The following is a 23713-nucleotide window of genomic DNA, read 5'->3' on the forward strand; positions in this document are numbered from 1 at the left end:
TCAAGTCCGCGAAGAGGAAAAGCTCCCTGGTGCCGCAGGGTTCGGATGAAGGATGTGCAGCGTGCAGACAACAGCCCACTAACCCTCTCGCTTGGACAAAACAGACGAGGGTCTGACAGATGGGAGGCTTGCGTACAGTCTCTCCAGACACTTCTTGAAGTAAGATCAAAGAGTTACTGATCTGTGATGGTTGAGCTCACAGTACCGCCGTGCTTACATACAGCCTCACAGAGCCTGTAGCTCTTTTGACCTTCATTCCTGAGAGCCAATTAGAAAGTAACTGGGATTTCAGAGTGACTGAATTTTCAATATTTCTTAACGGCATTCCTATCAGTAAAGGCAGGGCTCCAAAAAGACTGTGGAAAATATAAAAATTCACCTATGTCCTAAACAATTTCTTATTTCCACCTACAAAAAAAAAAAAAATCATCTCTTGAGACAGTCAGTAAAAGCTCCACATGTGTAAAGCCAACATGAACAACCTATGGCTCTGTGGATGAAAGAAATAATATCCCCATCACCGGGCCAGAGTTTAAAAACCTCCAACAAACAATTGACATTTTACTTTCACCAAATCAAAACACACACTTGTGTTATTGAAACCAAATTTGACGCAACACGAAGCAAAACAAATGCTACATCCTCTTTAGTCCAAGTAGTACGAGAAGGAAACCCCACTCGGCAACCTTTGAAAAATGTTTTATCAAAACACATACGGGCTGGTCCTGTACAGGGACCTCTGAGGTGGAAAGGGTAAGACTACATTCAACATGCACTGTAAGTAGTTACTGGCCTGCTCACATATTCTCCCCTACATCCGAACCCCTTGTCCAGATGAACGAGTTCCTCACCAAACCATTAAATCACAAGGGCTTCTTTGTGGCTGGTTATCCAGCAGCACTCTTAGCTCATCAAGTGATGCTGCATGTGATCCCTCGGGGAGGGATGCTGATCACAAAGACAAAGGTGGGAGCAGGCGGGACGGATGCAGCACAAGGAAAAGGTCATTTTTTCCCTTCGCTGAATGCTTGACACAAATTATTCGTATGAAAGTAAAACATAAGCGTGACTCATCATGTTTGACATGACTGCAAATGCTCCCACTGGGAAACACGTGCGCTTTCATGTGAGGGCTTAATGACATACAATGAAAATCCATGCGGGGCTGTATCATTTGGCAGATTTAAGTGTATTTGCAATCCTTCAGTCATTAAAGCTAAACTGCTACAGATTGGCTCATAAATGCAACCAGAGATACTATTTGGAAACCTTACGATAATTCATCATCAATTCCAAACATTTGCTGGATTTCTGTATCGGTTTGACTTTTTCCCCACATTTTATAGACTCATTCATCGACAAAAAAAATAACTGTCGAATCAAGAAAATCACCAGCAGATTAACTGCTAATGGAAATACCTGCTTATTTACTTTTTTCCTCAACCTCGTTTCCAACTGAAATAAACATACAAATTTCAATCTCGACAGAAAACAACGCACACTCCATATTCTAAATGATTCACTGTGCAGTAGTGTTAAAGGTAGTCGGGGGTCTGTCACTTCACCAAATCAAATGAAAAATGACCTGTTGCTACAACGCTAACAACTCAGTAAAAACTGCTTTCAAATGCTTTTGCATACTCACAATCTTCCCATTGCAATCAAGTCTATAATCCACTAAGTTTGGATACAATAGGTTTGGAATAGGTTGGAATATTTGAATGTGAAAAATCCTTAGCAGAGACAGCTACTTGGACGGAGTGAAAAACCATGTGAGGTTGCTGAAGAAGTGGTGGCTTGATCAAAAATGTTTACACCATGGCAGGTGTTGGCAAAGCGGAAAGTCAAGAAAGCTCTCAGACAGAAATGTATTTCCAGATGGTCAAGCTCCTCTCTGCAGAAGCACAAAGGAATCGACATGGTCAACGACTGGAAACACAGTGAATGACGCGTCGAGCTGGCTTCCCTTTAATATCACAAGATATCCAGCAGGGCCAACAGCTCACACCTGGCAGAGACCAGTCGGCAAGACAAGAGCTGGGATGCAGAGAAAAATGGCAGCCGGTGTTCTGAAATAATGACTCCAAATTAGACATAGGCCATTTTCTTCTTACCAAAAGGCTGGAGAGTCCTTCAAAGATGAGAGTCAGCAGCCAACAGTGAAGCACGGTGGATGTTTCTTGGAGGTCTGGGGCCATATTTCTCCAAATGGAGGATTTGGATTTGATCAGATAAACCCCTTTCCTCAGTGCTCACAGAGTGCGGGCAGATTTTCATTGAGTGCTGCTGTACGATTACGGAGAGGTTTGATCGGTCTGAAATTCATTCTGCTTCACGACAACGATCCTAAAACACACAGCCAGATCTTTCAGCGACAAGGAGAAGAAGGAATCCACTGACAGATGGTGCGACCCTCACAGAGCCCTGATCTCAGCATCATGGAGTCACTCTGGGATTATATGAACACAAAGAAGCCTGAAACCTCAGAAGAAGGGTGGCCAGATCTCCAAGATACCCCAAACGAGGAGAAGCAGTGAAGTTTTAAAGGCAAAAGTTGTTCATAGCAGATGATTTGTGTGTTTCTTTTCTCTTCAGGGCACTTTGAAGACAAGTGAGGACTTTAACTATTCGCAGCATTTTATTAGAAGCCGCCTCACTTTGCTACAATTCCTAGAATTCCCAGCATACCTTGTTCCAAGTTCATCTCATGCTTTATGCTTACAGTTATTCTCTCTGCATATGGCCAGGCACGGTGAGTCAGATGTTCTCAGTCACACCACAGACATTCCTTAAATTCTCATGTGCCTTAAGGTCAAATACTGCAACTGAGTAAGTAAAAGTACATTCGTTTACAAGTACAACAAAGCGGAGTGAACAGAGCTGACAACTGTGGGGTTGCTACAAGGAGGGAACAGCTGTTTTGAAGGTTTAAGAGCAATTATGTGAGCTTCCTTTGTAAGCAGTGAGAAAAATGTCAGTCTGTAAAATAGCATTATGACCACACATTGCAAAGTGACAATGCTGGGAATGGAATACAATACAATACAATACAATATAGAACATCAAGATATATGGCCCCTGGATCACCTTGTAGGTTATATTGACCATGCGGTGAATAGATAAGTGGTCCTTTTTCTTCAATAGGAAGTATCTCTAATGGAGCATAAAGTAACCACATTGGCCTTGAAAAGGCTTGTTCCTGCTGAGTTTTTTTACATTCTCTATTATCAATAATTTACACTGATGTTTCAGAAACTCAAATCCGTGGCAAGGGAAACCAAAGCTTTCTCTTAACACCACTGGGTAACACCAGGGGAAAGGGAGAAAAGTTTTCTTTTTGCCTGTGAGTTTGTTTTGCGTACACTGACCTTAAGCCTTTACTCATTTTTAGCTCTCTACAGGCAACATGTACATCTTTTGTCATGCATTTCTGTTATTCTAAGTGCAGCCAATGAAAAAGAAAATATCCTACATTTACATTTTTCATTTCTGATGAAAAACACTTTTGCCTGTGGCAACAGGAGCAATCGGACATATTCTGTCCTTGTACCTGAAAGCCACATGCTGCTCTTCAGCTACAAAGCAATTCAAAAGTCACAGTAGCATTTGATGTATCCTCTATCAGTTCACAGTCTCATGCTGCCGCCTGTTTCTGCTCATCCAACCATGCGACCACAGTGGAATAATATTCAAACGTAATGCAACATTGCATGTAAGCTCAATGTACACTATTTGCATTTTGAAGGTGTTCTGGAGGTTTTTTACCCACAAACAACCAAAGAAAATTGAAATACACACATGCTGCATATGATGTACGTGAATCCAATTTCATACTTACCGTCAGGCATCTGGCCACAAATTTTCCTCCGAGTTTGATCATTTCAAGTCAATCAATGAAAGCTTTGGAAGCACGGCTGGCCTGCTGTGAAGTGATGAAATAACTTCATCGTAAATTATTCAGAGAATATGAATAAATTACAATCCACGAATTGTTATTGATGAGTAAACAAAATTGAAAATGCCTGACAATGAACTTTTCCTCCTGATTTAAGTTTATTTATATTTCAGCTTTTTTTTGGTTTATTTATTGACTTTCATTATTTTATTAGTGATTATCTATTAAATCAAATCATCCCACCGCACTGTAACTTTTAATGTTGTATTTCTTAGGTTTTTTTTTTTTTTAACTTGAACATTTTTCTACTCGTGCCTTTCATGTTTCCTCTTGATGTCTTTATGTTTTATGTAAAGCACTTTGAATTGCGTCGTGGCTGGAATTTGCTATGTAAATCAACTTGTCCTTATCATGAATAAAACTAGAATACGCATGCAACCACACGAGTATCACGTTCCCATGCAGGAAAAACAATTGTAAGGCGTTGGTTTATGTTTTAAATTAGCTTGAAATCCTTGCGTAGCCATTTCATTATGCATGCCTAACTTCAACCTTCAGGGAGTACACCTGAAACTGAAGTATAAAAAAACCTCAAACAGACTGCCGCGGCGATGTCTCACTTTTTTTTACGCTGCTTCACTATCTTATGTTCCGGGTCTCGCTCGGGCAGGCTACGTCTCTGAAGTGTGACATTTACTCGTGAATGTCTGCATTTATTGACGAGCTACTTTAAATGAATATTTAACGATGTGGTCGACGCGCTACTGACTAGCCTCATACAAAAATAGCAGAACTACAATAATTTGTCCTTTTTTTCTCCCGTCGTGTGAGAGAGGGGAGAAAACGCTCTGTACTGGTCTCTCTCATCACCAACAGTTGATGCAGTTCAATTCACATCTTTTTGTTCTCATTTATACAACTTAAACTTTCTGCTGTCAAGACAATAACATAAAATTCTATATTGTATTTCGGTGCTGCAGTTCTTAAATACTACTACTAACAATCATTGACGCATTGTAATATCTGTCAGGGGTACAAATTGTAGCTGTGCTGTGAAACTGATTATATTGACATTTAAAGGGTCAGTTCACGTTTTGTTTTTTTTGCTGTGGGGTTGTTGTGAGGTACTGAGGCCAGAGATGTACTTGCTTTAAACTACCCCTTCAAGTGGCCGTGAAGGCTGCCTCGCGTATCCCATGTCTGTTTGGACTGTTTGCGTTTTGTGAAATGCTCTCGTTTTGTGTCATGTTTTTGTATTTTGTCAATTGTTGTTGTGTTTTCAAACTCAGGGCCACTTACGCATAGTCATTTTATGATGTGCAAGTCCTCAGTTCCAAGAACCAGCCAGCTCTATCAGCATGGCAGCCAAGCAGTGTCAAACTTTGAAAGGGATCAGCAACAAAATGTATTTTATTTGCCAAAAACTGTTTGCTATGTTTACAATATTTTGATCTTGCTGTCAGACAGTCCTTTTCAACGTGGAACAAAAGCCGCTGTGGTGAAGGTCCCAAATGCATGACACTGAGGCAGATATAAAACAACGGCATGGTTTACTTTCAAATAATGGTGCAATCAGACCCGGCTGGGTGCAAGAAAGTACTGACAAAGACAACTTGTTTGTGTTATTGTGTGACTTTGGTGATTGTTCAGATTGAAACCAACGTGTTCAAATATCAAAGACTGTTTTTATTTCAAACAGACACACACAGAGGGAAACAGACGCACTTAAAGAAGAGTGGCTGAAATGAGCCGCTACGACCCATCGACCAATTTAAATTGCGTGAATGTGCCCTGAAGGTGAAGAGCGCTGAAAGCGTGTACATCAGCTTCCTCTCGACTAACCAAATGGATGTTTGATGGTGAGATGGAGAGGCATTTCATATTTAGCACTTTGAATTTCTGATTCATGAACAGAAGAAAAACATTTTCCATTTCCTGATTTCCCTTTTAACTACATTCTTACACAGTTGTGTTGGACACCATTTGAGTGGCAGATCTTTATATTAATCACCAATATATATTCTGCATTTCATTTGTGGTCCAGATCAATTATTAAGATCCAATATATTAATTGCACAGATAATTCCTGATCTTATCCAGGTCCATCTCTTCCATGTGTTCTTTCCTGAATCTTCAAAGATTCTGCAACTATTTTCAATTGATCTTTCCACTTGTGTTCCTCTACAACTTTGCTTTGATGGTATTACACTCTACGACCCCCGCTGCCAGCATCCGTTCTATGTCCGCGGACATAAAGCCGTACTCTTCAAGCACTTCGACCGTGTGTTCGCCAGTAACAGGGTCGGAAGCGAGGCACGGCTCAGCCGGAGTCCGAGACAGAACCGGAGCTGGCCGCGGGCTATCTTCTCCGCTGGAGTCCTTCATGAAAGAGCCTCTTTCCTGGTTGTGTGGGTGTGAGCTCACCTCGCCAAAAGACAACACGGGTGTTACACAGGCATCAGTCCCATCAAAAATACTTGACCAGTCCGCCTGAGTCTTTGAGGCAAAACGCTCTGTGAAGATCCGTCTAAGCTCCGGCCAATCACTGAAGCTCATCTGAGGAGGCAACTCTCCAGAGTCCAACTCCAAGCCTGTGGTTAAAAAAAAGACCAAAAAAAAGAAGAGTAGAGCAGAGAAATGTGTGTCCATCCATCATCTATACCCGCTTTTATCCTGAACAGGGTCACGGGGGGCTGGAGCACAGGGAGAACATGCAAACTCCACACAGGAAGGGCCCAGGCCCGGGATCGAACCCAGGAACCTTTCACTGTGAGGCGATAGGGCTGATAGTGCATCACTGTGTCTGTAGCAAAAAATTATATAAAATCAAGAACTATTCAAAATCTTAAAGAACAAGTCTTTGTGCAGTTGGTCATGTAATTGAATCGCCTTCCCGCCAATCAGGGTTGCTCTCCAGAATCAAACTGCATCTGATGTTTTCATTCACTGAAATGTCAAAAGACCTGCTCTTATTTCACATTGAAGGTTTGTTTCCTGTGATTTGCTATTCACATTTAAATGCACTGCACTCGTTGGAAATTGAAGACTACTGCAGCGCTTTTGATTTCTATGGCTTATATTGTAATGTATGAGGTGACGATCAAGGACACCCAATGTGTGTGTGTGTGTGTGTGTGTGTGCGTGCGTGCGTGCGTGCGTGCGTGTGTGTGTCTGTTAGCGACAGTATGTGCTGTGATTGACTGCGACAGGATCACAAATGTTTCTGCAACTCTCATTTGTTCAGTCAAACCTCACCTTGCACCCAGTGTTGGCGAGCAACAAAGAAAGTGGAGGAGCTTTAAACCAGCTTCAAAATGTTTCTCTCAAAGCTAAAAGAATGGAAAGTTGTTTGTGAAACTCACCAATTCACCAAGCAGTGAATGGGCTGATGGGTATTTATTTTCTTTGCCAGCCACAAGTAATTTACAAGTTTACTGTCTGGAATTGATTAGAATGCCACGATTAAAGTGAGAAAATAGGATATACATGACTAGTTCATATAACTCTTAGTGTTATACTGTAAGAGCTATTTGTAGCCATTCATTGACCAAGCACAGGAGCACAATCTCCCAGTGAATTTGCATGCTACCAACCTTTAAGTAGCTGTCTGTAGAACTGTGGCTCGATGGCTCCCACGGCCATGAACTTTCCATCTGAAGTCTGGTAGGTATCGTAGAAGGGCGCTCCGCTGTCCAACATGTTCTCCCCCTTAGGACGGTCCCACAAACCAATACTACGAGACTTCCATACAAATGAACCTGTGTACGCGGCTCCTTCCACCTATGGACAGAGACAGGACAGAACCATCTCTATTTTTAGTCTGTCAGTGAAGCATAATTACGTACAATGTGTAATGCCTGTATAAAGGAGAGAGAGAGATTCTTGATTATTGATAGATTATTGTCGATGCTGGATATAAGGGCATACTTCACATGTCTCTTTCACCTATTCATTTGTGCATTATTATAAATTAAACTCAGTCAAACTGCCAACAACTTTGTGTTTACTCTCACATATATGTCAGTTCAAGGATAAACCTTTTTTTTGTTTTTTTTAAACACAGAGGAAGATGACATGCTAGATTAGACATCAGTGGCATATCTCGAGGCAATCCAGCAAAAACTCTCCAGAAGACAAACTATTCAAAAAGAATGAAATGGCACTCCAGCGACATAACATCACAATTTGGTAATAACTGGTTAAGGTTAGGTTAGGTTAGGTTAGGTAGTTACTTTATTAATCCCCGAGGGGACATTTTTTTTTTTTTTTTTTTTTTTTTAACAAAGTACAAAGCTTTTCAGCAAAGTCTGTGAAATGACTTCTCAGAGGGTATTCTGTTAACATTTACCGTATAAACCACTTGCTTCCTGCGCAGACTTCAACATATTCAAGTCGTCAATTCAGCACAAGCTTTCACTGCTGCGGCAGAAGTCATAAAATAAATCCTTGATCAAACGGGGACTGAAATGCATGCTAAATTTGATATAATTTCCCTACAGGACATTTAATCAGGCAGCTTTTAAAAACACTTTCCTACGGGAAAATCAGTAAATTGGGTGGCGGGGGAGACCACTATTTGTAACTTCTATTTCTGCTGATTGCAATCAATTCACTCGGTGTGACCTCTAAAGAAATGTGTGCTTCTGCTCAAAAGTCATTCATAGGAGCAAATAATAACTGCCTGAACAGCAGAAAGGGGTTTAAATATGTGAGTAGCATGATTTTTGGTGTACACTCAGCTATTTTCTGCCAAATGACTGCTCTGTGAGTCATCAGGGACAAATCCTCCAAAGAGACGGAGGCAGCGCTGTCATTGGTCAGGGCTCCAGCAGTTTCACAATTATTCACTGCCAAAACACAGACTCATGCATTAATTATGGTGAATCTGAAATGATACTGTGAAACTGTGTTCCTCTTTTGATAGTCTTTGGTTATGAAAAATGCTTTTCTGAAATATAATTTTTTTTAAAAGACGCCTCTTTCATAACAGTGGGCATCTCGAAAAAAAAACACACTTAATACTCTTTATATTATTTTGTGTGATACATACTGTGTAGCTGACCACCCGTTCAAATACAAACAGTTTATGTGATTACAGCAACCGTGAAAGGATTTGAAACCAGAACATGGGCAAAACAAAACAGGCTTTTCTTTCTCTGTGTGGGAGTTAAAGCCATTCTTCGGGACTGACTGTTGCTACAATACCGACACTAAGGTTTACTGTCTTCATGTTCAATCTTCAATTTGAAATCTTAGCACTAAAGCAGACAGAAAAAAGGACAGCGTTAAACACGGACGCTCTTGTCAGTATCTTCATGTGAAAACAATTAAAATTGCAATGATTATTTGTTGTAAACATAACAAAACAGACGCTTCCAAAAACAACGCTATGAAGACTGAGCGTGAACCAAGATGGTGAAGCTGCAGGGCAGACAGCTAAACAAAGCCAAGATTGCTGCAGCTTCAGATGATCATTACCATGAGTGACTCCTTTCACCCTGTAACACCGACTCTTCACATTGTTATTTGGTATGTAATTATTAGAAATCTTGACGCTGAATGGGTCTTAGCTGTGCACAGGTGTGAATTCAAGTGTGAATATGTCAGTTTGCTCGATAGGCAGGTAGTCAAGTGCGTCCCTTTCCCCCTGCTTCCCATCCAATTCACTTTGTGTTCAGATTGGCTCCAGCACACACACAGCCCTCAAAATGGTAAGTAGTTGGAAATGGCCGGATAAATGGGCAGCAATAATATGAGTGATTGCACGCCATCAATGTTCACTGTGTGCAGTCATAGTAGAGAGAAAATTAGATGTCATGTCACGCGTTCACTCAGCACTGACGAGGTACACGTGGTAGTTGGGGAGCCCGTTGCTTCATACGGCTCCTGAGTGGAATTGCGCACATTAGGCCACAGCAGGTGTTTCCACAACCTCTCAATGAAGATCTGCTCCCACTGAAATGCTGATTAACGTTAATGGCTCCATTTATTAGAAGTATTCAAATACTGTGGTATGTTTCATGTTTTTTTTTTCTCTCTCTCTTCTCCCTCTCAACAATAAGTCATGATATTCATATATATTTCGCCAATATAGAGACTACGCAACGCTATGATAAAAAGAAAATAATCAAACTGATGTTCAGTACACGTGTTCAGCTGTGTCCACATCATTACAAACAGTAACTTTTCATTTCATTTGCAGTTTTATTTGTTTGCTAATTATTCCTCTTAATCATTAATTTAGATAACAGAATTCTGAAAAGACCAAACTCAAACAGAGCTGGAACTGCATGTCCAGTCTGATTAATTAGCAATTATTTTGATGTCTGATTCAGCAGCGGATCCCATTTACTAGCAAAATTACCAAGTGAAGGTTTCAAACCAAGAAGTATTAAAAGACAAGTGAGCAGGAATTTCTGATTTGGTTTTACTTCTTTCTGTTTTGTATTGAAGTTTTACCAACCAAACAACTAATTGATTAATGAAGAACATAAATGGCAGAGTAATAAACAGTGAAAACAAGTTTTTTGCGTCCCTAAACATAAAAAGTCATATTTTATATGGTGCAATGTGCATTCATGTTTGCCCTTCTGTTGGCAAAATTTTCTGACGTGTCCAAATGATCACCATGCTGAGGCTTTTAGCACATAATCTTACCAAGAGGGTTGTGAAGTTCCTGAATTAAAAAGAAAAAAAACCAGAAACAATTTATGATCAAGAAACAGCACAGATGACAGTGACAGTCTTCAAGACATTTAAACTTCCCGGCTGGATGACCCAAGGCATGCCCACAGTTGGATCCACGCAGTGCCATCGATTGTATAAACCCCAGTTAAACCACAGCACATCACACATCCTGTACGCCAACATCGCACGACCAAAAGTTGGCATCCACATGCATAATTCACATCAGCCCCTCTTTCACTCACAGCTTGCGGGTGAGTTTTAAAAACCCCACACAGCACTAGTCCATGTTTTTTTTTTTTAATTTAACCAGAAACAAAATATTGTGAGATAAACAAATTATCCTCCTGAGCTTTCTCCGAAAGGAAAAACAGGCTAAGCGAGGATGTACAGTCAAATACATATGGGACCATTCGAACAACACCAGCCACACTGTGGGAGGGGCTGTGAGTCATAATTTTTTATAAGACTTATAATACAGGGCTATGGCAACTGGTTTAAGAGCCAAGAAGCAGAAACAACTCCATACATGTAAATCACAAGTCATTTGTCTGGTCACCAGAGGAAACACCCCCCACACTCAACATTTAATTACTTAACCTGAGTTTTATTTCATCAAGTAAGGAGTGGAAAAGTTGGCTTAAGAATAAGAAACCAGTACAGAATGTCCTCTTTGTACTTTAAAGGTAAACTTTACAAATTACACTACTCAGCCTGTGGGAACAAGTGTATCATGTCTCCTGTGAGCGGGGGAGCTTTCTGAAGTCTGGGAAAATATCGCTGACAGGGCGGCCGGCTCAATCTCCCATGATTTAATTCATCAGTAGAGAAACCTCTAAGCCGAACGTCAGTTTGTCAGCTGGATAGATAAATACTTTAATGATCCTGAAGAAATTTAAAGCATCAAGTGGCTTAATATGACACACAATTAAAAACATATTCAACATTTAAGCAATATACACACACAAGCCTGTGTAGAATAACTGCACTGTACGTGATCATAAGAGACAAACAACTACTCTGTCCTGTACTGTGGAGAGTGGGGTTGATGAATAATTTCACAGTGCAGAGATAGTAGTGCAATGGCAGCAAATACATTTATTTGAAGAGCATAATGAGAAAGAATTATATATCCAGTGAGTAAAAACTGAGAGCAGAACGTCAGACTCAGTAATCAATGACTTCTCCTCACCCGAGTCCCTGCCACTGGACTCACGCCTCTGCTTCGTTATGCTGCTGTGCAGCACACACACACAGCTTTCTCTCCGCCAACGTCCAGCAACAAGCCGACCACAGGTCGACTCCCAAGACGAGCCAATCCGGCCGCATCGTATCTGCCTTCCTAAGGCCGCCTCCTCCAAAACAAAAGCCTGCCATCATCATACGTTGATCGATCAGCAACACTTTGTGTCAAATAACTGAAAAATAGTGCTCCATTGATGCACTTTAATTGAAAGCGCCCCAGCCTACTTTGTGCTCCCAAAGTTTGCACCTTCTGCGTTATGAGACTTTCTGCAAAAAAACATGTCAGTGCCCGATATACATTGCACTCCAGGAAATTCTACAGCGATCTCCACGGGGAACATTTTGACAGAGCACTAGTTGTTGTCCATCAGCTGGAAAGCTCAACAGACACTGTGCCATTCTGTTAAACATGTAGGACGTGTTAACTCGCACCACACGTTCACTTTCAATTCTAAACCGAGCTTCCCGCTCGGCCAGAGACAACTTCTCTCCTCACTGGTGACATAAATCTGCGACTTCCCAGTGGGGTAGCGGCCACAACAATTCTTATTTCGATCCTTGTTTGGGTTCAGCCTGCAGGAGAGGAGCGGCTCCTCCCAGACAGGTCCATTCACTGTGATTGTAACCGGGAGTGAGAGAGAGACAGTGAGAGGAGCGGCTGAGCGAATCAATGCGCTGCACGCAGCTCTACAGTGACATCATATTTTAATCATTTTAGATCGTAAAAAAATAGAAAGTCAATATGTGGCGGTGATGTTGATATTGTGGCAGGCTGCCACAAATAAATCAGTGGATGGGAAACATTGAAGTGACAACTCCACGTCCTGATTGGGGAAAAAAAAAATGGAATTTCAATTATATCTACCTGGCCAGGTAAACTACCTGCAGATTGGTTTAATCGCTTCATTGCCCAAAGAGAACGGCAGCATAACAGCCTTTACACACTCACATGGATGTCAAAGTCGGCAAAACCACTTTTGAAACAGATTTGTTTTCAAACCTAATCTCAGCTCTCAGGCCTGATAGCAGCCACACAGGAGAAGGATTTCATCATTGATTTCAACTTCATGTTTTCAGACAGTGAAAAAGGGAATTAAAAGTCTTACAGGTAAAACACAAGAGGCACAGAGGTTGTTAACTTTCTGAACCCAACAACCAGTTGGAGGGTTTCAATGGCTATTTCCTTTAAAAGAAAAACAAGACCGAAAACTAAATTACACCATTTTTCACAGTCGGAAACTGTAGAGAAAGAAATAATGAGGAAAAAGGAGCAAAAAATGCCCAGAACATATTCGGAGTTCAGAGGGTTCAAGAAGTAAATGAAATTTTTCATAATTGTCGCTAAAATTTCGGGGTTATAAAGAATCACTGCATTAATGTTGAGTATATAGAAGAAAAAAAACATTACATAAAAGGGCAGACAGGAACCACACACATGGGGGCATGGAGTTTAAAAGTACAGTGGTTTTCAACTTAACTCAAACAGAATATAATTCTGGATAACTCTGCCTCGCTGCTGCTTCCTTTAAAAAAAAAAAAAAAAACTATATAAAAATAACAAACTGCTTTCAAATTTGTACTGGACCGTCTGACAGGAAGTTAAAATATAAGCTGAAAAAGAAAATCTATCCCTCAACTTTATGGAAGTAAACTGCAGCAGTAGCCTCTTAGTTTTGCTCTGAAGCTCAGAGGCAAAAACCTCATTTGCAGAATCTAAAAGCGGAAATTCTGGATTCACAATCAAATGAAATTAACACATTTGAATGCGTTATGCACAGTTTACCCACATGCTTGTTCTGAATGCGTACGTGTCAAAACATTAATGGGGCTGCCTCATTAACAAGCTGTAACAGCTTTTATCTTTCAGGAGTTCATTAGAGTGGTTCAGCTTTGCGAGCTTCCAGCTCCATTGCAGCTGATAGATGTCACAGACTTTGATCTGCTTTTCAAGGAATTCCGCTAAGGGCTGTCGATAACACGTGCACGGGACACGGGCGCACAGAACAGCGCAAGTGAGCACGAATGCATCCTCGCCAGAGAGGATTTCTGCTCGACCTGTACAAACGCAGTCCAACGTGCACCGTAACGTGACAAGTGCGAGCTCCATCTTGTGATATTGAACATGATGGCATGACAGAATGATAAATACTGAAAACGATGCCACTGCCAATAAAATATTTTGAGTCACAGCTCGACATCAACCACGTTAAAAGAGGTGCACTGGGGAAACACAGAGGTGGTGACGTTAACATTTCATCCTGAAATGCTTGAATGTTTTCTTGTACCTCTCACACCATCAGGCTTCTAGCAGGGATTTGCGAAAAGACTAATTTTGCTCTTTGGACTTATCTTTAGTGATGATTAAAAAAATGTCTTTTACGATTCCTGAATACTAAAATTCACAATTGCCTGGTGAGGAGTAAAGACATTTGGCCACTCATCGACCCTCTGCTGAAGTGACAAGACAAATTAATTTTTGGGTTCCTCTGTATAATATTGTAAAGTTCTGTTTTTAGGACTTTACGTATGATGTTGAGTGAAATGCGATGTTGTGTTGCAATTTACCGCTATATGAATAAAATGAATTGAATTGAATAGAGAGTTGAGCAGGTGTGAAGGTGTAGGGACAATAATTGCGCACGTGGAGCAGCAATGCTTCCCTGCGAGGACGGTTTCCTGCTGATGGATACCGTTGTGCGCTCGTGCCTGTTATTTATGTGCACTGAGAAAGTGTTTTTCTGTGTCTGATAAATCTTCACTTTGGATTATGTGGTTTGTATTTGATCTGATCCCCGGTACCTGCGGCAGTACGCCCACTCTCACGCATCGTTTTTCACATACGTTAGCTGCAGGCCTCGTGTCAGTCTTAATTTGGCCTAATTTTGGCCTGCGACAGTCTGCAGCTGCAGTTTATGTGCCGACATTTGCTTGAGCTTGGTGACACCAGGAACAAAAAAATACCTATCAAACATGTGCTTATGCATATTTATGAAAATGACTCAGCACCACAGTAGATGTTTAGGTAATACTTACCATGCTGGCATCAATGATCTGTCCTTTCCCTGAATTGGTCCTCTCCAGCAGCGCCAGGACAATCCCCAGAGCACAAGTGAGACCGCCGCCTGCAAAGTCTGCCAGTAGATTCAGAGGTGCGTAGGGCTTCTCTCCGAAGCGGCCCAGCCGGGATAAAAGGCCTGTGGAGGGAATAAAGAGCTTTACACTGCAAGAAGTCATTCGGTCACACACAATAAAAAAGAAACAGAAATATTTCCGTGGAGAACCTTTCCAGGATGTTAGTTATTAAAAAGTATCTTGAACAAGAAAAAAGGCTGCCGAGTTACAGGAACATTCGGAGGTTCAATGCACTTTTTTATTTCCGTCTGTTGCCGGAAGCGCCAATTAAAGCAACATCGCACTGGGAGAGAGGTCTCCACTTGACTACCGTGGTTTCTAAGGGCTCAATAAATTGTATAAAACAATCTGGGGGGGGGGAGACACAGTAGCATGCTTATCATTAGTTTGATTAGTTACTATAATTAGTTACATACTACATTCATTTACTTAAATATCTCATAGTACAGTATTTATATTTGCTACTATTTCCATTTTTGGTCCACGCTGGATCCTCTGGATTTCATAATCATGAAATCTTAGTTGACGATTCATGTTCATTAAAATAATTACAATTAATAATCTAATTATCTTTTTCTGTTTATTTCATCCCATTGTTATGGTATCTATCACAGTTAAATGAGGCAAATCCATATTATGAAAAAAAAAAAAAAAAAGGTTGAGCATTGAGCATCAAAACATATAGTTACAATTTTTATTCTGTTTGCCTTTTAGGCTTCGAAAAACAAATATTGCACCAGGCAGAGATGGCACACATATCAAGTTAAATCAGTCTATCACTGAAATATACAATGAAATTACTGACAATGGCCGGTACTAACAAATAAAATCAACCTATTCTGCACCTGCAGAACCACAGAAGAAGAAGGGTGCACAACGAGATAATGTCACTGGAAGAGCTCCAGTCAAACCTCAAACAAAGGAAAATCAGATGGAAACACTGATGGAAATCTGACCGTTTCATCCAGCTGTATTTAAACAGATGAATGGAAACAACTCTGACTAATATGCAAAATAATAGTGATCACATAATTACGTGATAATTGTGACAGGCCTCGGCTCCACTCGTTGTGTTTGGTTACATAAAGTTAGAAGGATGTTTTCTGGTTTGCTGCTGATGTTACTTTTGCTTCGACTTGCTCTGATGTCGTCACGCTTTTGATTCCTTTCAAAGGACGGCAGCCTTCACTTTGTGTGCCGCAACACCGAGCAGCCTAATGAGCAGAGTGTCTGTTATCAAAGCATATCACACTCATGCTGGTAACATTATTAAAGTGAATATTGTTACAGACGATTTCAGTCTCTCTGGAAACCTGTAATCATGGAGTGCTGGATTAGAAAAAGCACAACTTGTCACTTAGTTTATGTTGAACGTTATATCATTACAATTAATTGGGAAAGTTGGGACTGCTTATCTGTGGGGATGAGAGGGCGTTTCATTTGTTTTCATAAAGCATGAGCAGTACGTGTTGCTATTATGCTCACCCCATTTCCTGTATATCTGCGAGGCTGAATAACAGAAAAACTCTCTCTGTGTTCAACGGCACCACAAACTACATCCTCCAAAATAACCCTGGAGTTGAATGAACAGCTCTTTTAAACACTTTCAAACGAGACTGGATTCCTTGCAGGACTTAAGTGTTAGACTGCGTTTGTTTTATCGAGGAGTTCCTCTAACGCTGGAAACTGGAGTGTATGCATGTATCACACTCATGTTTTCATTTCTTACCTTCGATTGTACTCGAATAAAGGCTTTTGGTCAACTTTAAATCTACGCTGTTGTTTGTGGATAGTTTTCGGGTCGGGATGCACCTTACCAGACATGGCGAGGTAGTTGATGTCATGTCCAGCCGCGGTGGCGTAAGACCCACTCTGGCCGTACCCCGTCAGCCGAGCGTAGATCAGACGAGGGTTTTCCGTGAGCAGCTCGTGTGGACCGAGACCCAGCTTCTCCATCACACCTGGCCGGTCAGAAGGAAATCAATCTATCATTTCATCATCTATATTTGAACATTAACACAAATAAACATGTGAAAAATAGCGGTTACTACGCTTCTTTTCTACATATACTCCTACTTGTTACAAATTTAAGCTTGCCAATAGTTTCATTTTGTACAATATTAACCGCTGATTCTGACCATGCTATATCAAAGAGCTGATTGACAGCCCTCCCTCACGCCGTCAGCTGGTCTGACCTTTACGATAGGGCTCAAGGACCACATCAGACTGAACGCAGAGCTTCCTGAGCAAGGCTACACCCTCTGCAGTCTTCAGGTTGATGGCCACAGATTGTTTCCCCCTCGCCTGCGTGTCCAAAGACATGGCAACCTTAGTCCGGTCCACACGGATCACCTTGGCACCAAAATCTGCCAGGATCATTCCACAGAACGGCGCCGGGGCCAGGCCCGCCAGCTCGATAACTCTCACCCCCGCGAGTGCCATGAGGAAAGGACTGCAGGGCAGAAAAACACAAATGCAATCCAATGCAACATCAACATCAACATCAACAGCAGAGGCAAAGCGGACATCAGAGTCTGGGATGTTATTAGGGATTTTACTAAGAACTTTTTCATGTAAACAAAAAAATGCTCACTATGATGAATTGATTATCAAAAAGGTTGCCAATTCATTTTCAGGCAAATGGTCAAATCTTTGAAGGTCTCAATGCAATTCTTCGTTTGTGTGACGAGATGTCAATTTCTTACAGGTAAATAAGAAAGTCTGACGTTGCCCATGGATACAGAAAGTGCTACTGTGGACTATATTTGTTTATTTTTGAAACACGAAGTGCCTCAAATCCGCTAATAACACTCGCTTTCTGCTGTGTACCACTGGATGAAGTCCAACTGAAGAGAGCTTAAAAATGGAATAATTCTCAAGCAATTTAAAGATTAATCTAAATACTTCTTCCAGCACTGAAGTGCGCAGGTACCTGAGAAGGAGAGCAGCCCTTCAACAGACCTGCCGTGACAAACACACTGAAACTTTAGACTTTGAAACTCAGCCAAAGTACAATATGACAACTTTGATCAAAGTTCAAAAAGTGACATGTTTTATCAATCAGTGCTACCGATACAAATACTTCAACTACGATGGACGAACATCTGCACCATGCACATCTGCACCATGCACATCTGCACCATGCACATCGGCCACCGTCATCTGACATGACCTCAAAAAATAAAGACATCAAATATAAAGAGTTTGTCCAAAAACAGGCAACTTTTATTTATTTTTTTTATTTTTTTGCAGCAAGCACTTTGTTTACACTAGTTATTCACAGCAAAAACAACAACAAGTAGCTGCACCATTAACAAACAGGTCGGCCTACCCTGTCTGAAATCGGGGACAGGACACCTCCGCTGAAGCTTCTGACACCCCGGGACGTCTGAGCTTCGTGTTGTGGACTGAAGTTGGCTGTTAGAAGTGGCTCACGCGTCCGGCGGTGGGTCACGTGCTATCTAAACAACAAGCATGAGCACGCATACAATAATCCATCGGATAGTTGAACATACATGGCAGGGCCTAATTTCGACCAAGCAGAAACTCCTGTCTGTAAATGTTGCAAAAAAAAATATATATATATGTATATATATATATATCCCCGATTTAAGTCATCACGTGCAGTTTAACCACAAATCAAGAGACTATACTGTCACGCAGGTGTCCGGTTACGGTGTGCGCGGGTGTGGAAAAAAAGCGAATCCCGTTTTGAGGTAACTTCCTGGTGACCTCGGCGCGATGGTCGCAAGACTTCTGGGAAATGAGGTTTTCAGTTCATTTAACTTGAGTTACGATAGATCTCTTAGTCCTGTTAAAAAGCTGTGCTTCTTCCGCATTCGCATCGTCATGTGACGTTACAGTGACGTGTTTAGCAGCTGGACTGCATTACATCTGGCGCCAAAACAAAAGTTGTTGGTTTTTTTTTCTCTTTAGTTATACTGCAACTAGCCATGTTTCCAAACAGTGTAAATGGCCCAAAATATACAGAATGAGGCAGAAGAAATGCAGCAGCAAAAAAAAAATAAAAAAAAAATCATACTATAGCATGTCGTCCAAATTCAGAAAATAAAGTCATACCAGAGCAAAAAGTGACCCAAAAGTAATTTTTGGATCACTTTTTGGACGCTATAGTATGACTTTTTTTTTTTTTATCACATTTTGGAAGACATGCTATAGTATGAGAGAAACGCGTGTACCAACTTCCATGAGTTTTTGAATATGATAAAGCCTCCAAAAATGCAGTTGTTTAGGGAGAATAATAATAATAATCACTTTCCATCGGTGCTCAGGACCTAACTACGTGGACCGAGAGGACAGATGACCGTGGGTGAGTAGTTTTGCCACCTGACGCTATGTTCAGAGCACAGCTGTTATACATCAATTGGAAAGAAAAGCAGACGTAGATAGAAAAGCAGGTTAAAAATTAGTTTGATATTTTTGCAATTGTGGTGAAATAAGTGTAAATAATTTTCAGAAGAGCGGTGTGAGAATATAAAGTATGTCTTCAGTTAGAGTTTAATCATGGTGCAAGCCAGAAAGTGTTCAGAGATGCCCAGGGCACATGTCTTTATTTGTGTGAGGATGGTGTAAGCTAAAAGGTAATACTGCAAAGCCCCAATATGTCATGAGAAATACAGTCTCTATATTTTTGAAACACAGAGACATGCATAGTATATTGTGTTCTTTCTAATTTATTTCAGTATTGAAATCTCTTCAGCAGAGCTACCACTAATGTTCATCTGCATCATTAATCGGCGTAAAATGCATCTTAGCTTTAAAGGCCTGTGTTCATAAATCAAAAGATTGGACAAATTAGAATATATGCAGGATGAATCCCTAACCTTACCTCAAAATATTTGACATTTAAAAATAACTGTTTTCAGGTTTCCATTTGGAACAACAACAAAAACAACCTCGTGAATTGTAAGCAGTGTAAATAGTGGGAGTCCTGCAAACCACAGCCACCCTGAGTCTGGCTCAGAGAGAACATCACTCCTAAAAAAGCCTGTATCAGCTGAAGCACCTTTGGGATTCAGTGGCTGGAGAGCTCTGACTCTCTCAGCATTTATTATTTAGATAAATCCCCCCCCCCCCTCCCACACACACACACACACACACACACACACACACACTGAAGCAATTTTCTGAGATCAGAAATACTCTATGATTTAGCTCAAGTGGCCCAGGAACAAATCCTGACATTACTTTCTGTCTGTCTTTCGTGTCTCCCTCTTCTGTGTCTTTTTCAACTGAATTGCACAGTTAAGCCTTTAAATTGCAAGCGTACGACACATCAAGAACAACACGAGGTCAAGGAAAGCTCGGAAATGGATAAAAGCATCACATACAAGCTCAATACCCTGTGAAGTTATTTTTCTCTCGCTGTGATTTGAAAAAAGCCTTTATGTGGCTTTATTTCACTGAGCAAAGCAACAAAGGCAACAAATAATAATACCAATTAGCTTTTCAGGTTGTAAAATGTCATTGCCAGTAGCATGAAATGTATTTTCCACTTAAATTAAACATCAGACTTCCATAAACATTTTGACAACATTGAAAACGGACACATTCCTCCATTTTCTGTACGCACCGGGACGCAAATCGTCAAAGTCAAGCCTTTTTTTAATGGCACGCTGGATGGAATGTATTATAAATGACTCCGCTTACAGTATTTCCCATTTGATGTGAGAAAAGCCGTTTTCTTTCACAATATTGTGACATGGCTGCATGCTCCAACATCATATAATGCATGTTAAACGGTCCTTCTGATAGGAAGTGTGACAACATTAATTATTTGATTTGGTTTCCTTTTGGTGCACCAGCAGATAGATCTAAGAGATGTGAGCTGTACAACCTGCAGGGCTTTTTAACGTGGTTTACTGCCAAAGAAATGAAATCCAGTCACCTCTGAGAATCCTCGTGATGTCCCTGAAAATTGTATTTCTCTTTTCGAGAATCCCCGTCGTGCAATTAAACACAATTTTCTGTAAAAGTCTGCTCACCAGTATTCTGTTTCAAAGCAATTCTTTCTTTAAGTATAAAGTTTTAATATGATGCATTTGTTCCACATTCATTTGCGTTGTGTTAAAAAAGGCTGTGTCTGTATATTTATTTCTCAGTTGAAAGTGCTGCTTTTATGGCAGTGGAAAGCTAGATTTCACCACAGTAGGATCAAATTAACACACAGGAGGGATGTTCGTTCCACAGACGAGCCACGTGTGACGTGAAATTTCTGATTTGCATGAATCCGGCTTTTCACTAATTCCTCTGTTAAGAGGTTAAGTGAAGGTCCAGCTCCTGGCTTTTCACTTTCATGCTTTTCATTGTGGAAATTGCAAATGTCTTTGTTCATTTAATACCTGGCATGCTGATGTGACTGCTACTGTATATAGCTCATATACAGTAGCAGTCACACCATGTCTGTTCGTCTGGTCATCAGTTCATCGAGCTGCTGAACTGATGACCAGACGAACAGAAATGGTTCATATTAAAGCACCAATTATATCAGACGATAACCAAAGTTTTCTCTGTCATTTATGTAATAATGATAATAATATTAATACTCTTGGATAGCTGCAGTATAAATTCCACTGCTCTAATAATTGACATGAAAATAATGTCTATAAAGTTATTTCTGATATCCCCAAAAATGTTAACTTTGATATTAAAGTTGAAATGCATTTGGTAGATTGTCATTCTTGCCAGTCACAGTGGAATTATTATTCAAACTGTGATTACAAATATTCTGCTCAAACCTGTTTGATTTCAAAAGGGCTTGCAGTGACGGTGCTGACTCGCTGATGTTAACCTCATAAATCTCAGGCGTTTCTTGTTTTTTTTTTTTACTTTCCACCTAAAAAAAACATCTCTAAATTCAGTCTGTAAAAACTGTTAGGCTAAAAATGAGCGACCTTGAAATCTACAAATAAGAGACACTTTGGAATATTTTGAAATACAATAAGCCTCCGTGTGTGATGTTTGTTTTGTATTTTTGGCCTTGTTCAGACTACCAGCATCAAATCTTTTTTTTTTTTTTTTTTTTTTTTTTTTGTCGTCATATCTACATTGATTTCTGAAAGTCTGGACAGCAAAAAACACAGATGAAATACATTTTTTGCAAATCACATCTAAACCATATTTGGAGAGTGTTTGAAATATGATTCCACTGGCGCTGCGGTCAGAATCGATGACGATGTCATTTTCAGTGACGGAGAGCGCAGAATCAATGCTACCACTTGCAGAGCACTTTCAGAGCACTTTCAGAGCATGCAAATATCGGAGCGATGGAGGACAATGACAATGACAGTCTGTGGATCCCCAAATAAATCATTTCCTGGAACTTTGCTTCTGCATTGGAAAGCCACGTCACCATCGTATGTCATTACCACAGCAACACATGCAGATATGGTGATGTCTGGACACACCAAATCCCAACCACTCGCATGAAAGTAACAGTGCGGGCAGTCTGTCCTAAAGATCTGATCTGAGAAACAAATCTGATTTGCCATCAATCTGAACAAACCTCTTAATGCAACCATAAGACAGTTTGAAGGGCAAATTTCGCACATTTGCAATCAAAATTAACATAAAAACATTTGAACTGAGAATACAACATTTGGGATTGCAAACAAATGATCACCTACAGTTTTTGGTGTTTTTGTTCACAAACTTCAACCAAAAGTTTTTGACTCGCAACTAAAGAGGTCTGATTCACAATCAATATATTTTGTGACACAATAAATAGGGTCTTAAGCAAATAATGAAGTCTGTGACCAAAAGCAACAACACTGTAAGGGATCAGTTGTTTGCAACCCAGATCATTTTATTGACATTTCATATATTTGTACTTACGCATTTGATTTTTAATTGCCAGTGTGTTCAATCTGCTCTCAAAACTGTTTTTCTACTTGTGTTAAAAAGACTCAAAACGAAATTCATACTTTGTCCCCATCACCTAGGCCTGAAGGACATTTGGAAAAACTGATATGATTACTTCTGCCTTTCAAACCTGTAAACTATAAAGTAAAAAAACAGCCTTTTAACACTGACTCAGTGAACACGAACATTATTGACTCTGTTCTCAAAATTCTTCTCTGCAGCTTTTAGCAAGCGTGATGCAGAAATGAAAGCACCTCCATTTTAATCACGCAGTCGTTGTACCAGGTGGCCTTATTACCGAATGTGCCACACAATCTTTGAAAAAAATGGTATCACAGATTGCAATTTTATTGCAGAGACAGCCTGGTCCGGGGTGGGAGGAGTTAAGCACTTTGTGTCATGTTTCACTGTTTGTCTCAGTTTAATTCCTCAGCATGCAAATATTTGCCAATTAGCAGCAAAGGCAAAGTACAAATGAGCCCGGTGGAAATGTCATTTCATTTAGTCAGATATGGTCTGTAATCCCTCATGCATGTGCCCTGTAATTTATGGAGAAAATTGGCTGCACAGTATTGATAACAAACAACAGGAGTTCTGATGCACAGCAAGTGGAGGTGTGATGTTAAAGAGGCTTGATTGTTGCTTGAATCCATTTCATTTGCAATTTCTGAGGCTCCTTTCTGAAGTATTGTAGATTTATTATAGTTGTATGATGTTAATAACCAGTGGACACTCCACAACTGGATTTCAAGGCTGTATTGTGTAAAATTAAGAGCCAAACACCTTAAACCTTTGTTATCTCACAAGTTGTGCAACGTGTGTGTTTCTATTGGTTCTCTATCCCATATTGATCAGACCGAGCTTGTTGTTGTTGTT

At 40.4% G+C, this 23713-nt stretch overlaps 1 protein-coding gene across 1 annotated transcript; it reads right to left on the bottom strand.

Annotated features, from left to right (window-relative positions):
* Positions 1 to 5560: 5560 nt before the first annotated feature.
* Positions 5561 to 18783, bottom strand: amacr (alpha-methylacyl-CoA racemase). The gene is made up of 6 exons (XM_069170001.1): positions 18288 to 18783; positions 17152 to 17408; positions 16774 to 16917; positions 14858 to 15018; positions 7489 to 7675; positions 5561 to 6486 (listed from the first exon to the last, which is right to left on the bottom strand). Exons 2-6 carry the CDS (start codon positions 17396 to 17398, stop codon positions 6077 to 6079), a joined length of 1149 nt encoding a protein of 382 aa, XP_069026102.1. The 5' UTR covers positions 17399 to 17408; positions 18288 to 18783; the 3' UTR covers positions 5561 to 6076.
* Positions 18784 to 23713: the final 4930 nt, after the last annotated feature.

The sequence above is a fragment of the Embiotoca jacksoni genome, unplaced genomic scaffold, assembly GCF_022577435.1.
Source record: "Embiotoca jacksoni isolate LCO1_2020_lvr unplaced genomic scaffold, fEmbJac1.0.p SCAF_10, whole genome shotgun sequence".
NCBI lineage: Eukaryota > Metazoa > Chordata > Actinopteri > Embiotocidae > Embiotoca > Embiotoca jacksoni.

Bases quoted from the DNA above. Each gene is read 5' to 3' on its own strand.
- amacr (XM_069170001.1), bottom strand. From the start codon at position 17,398: ATGGCACTCGCGGGGGTGAGAGTTATCGAGCTGGCGGGCCTGGCCCCG. The intron at 15,019-16,773 runs GTAAGGTGCATC...TTCCCTCCACAG, and splicing joins CAACTACCTCGCCATGTCTG to GCCTTTTATCCCGGCTGGGC. The intron at 6,487-7,488 runs GTTGGTAGCATG...TTTTAACCACAG, and splicing joins CTACAGACAGCTACTTAAAG to GCTTGGAGTTGGACTCTGGA.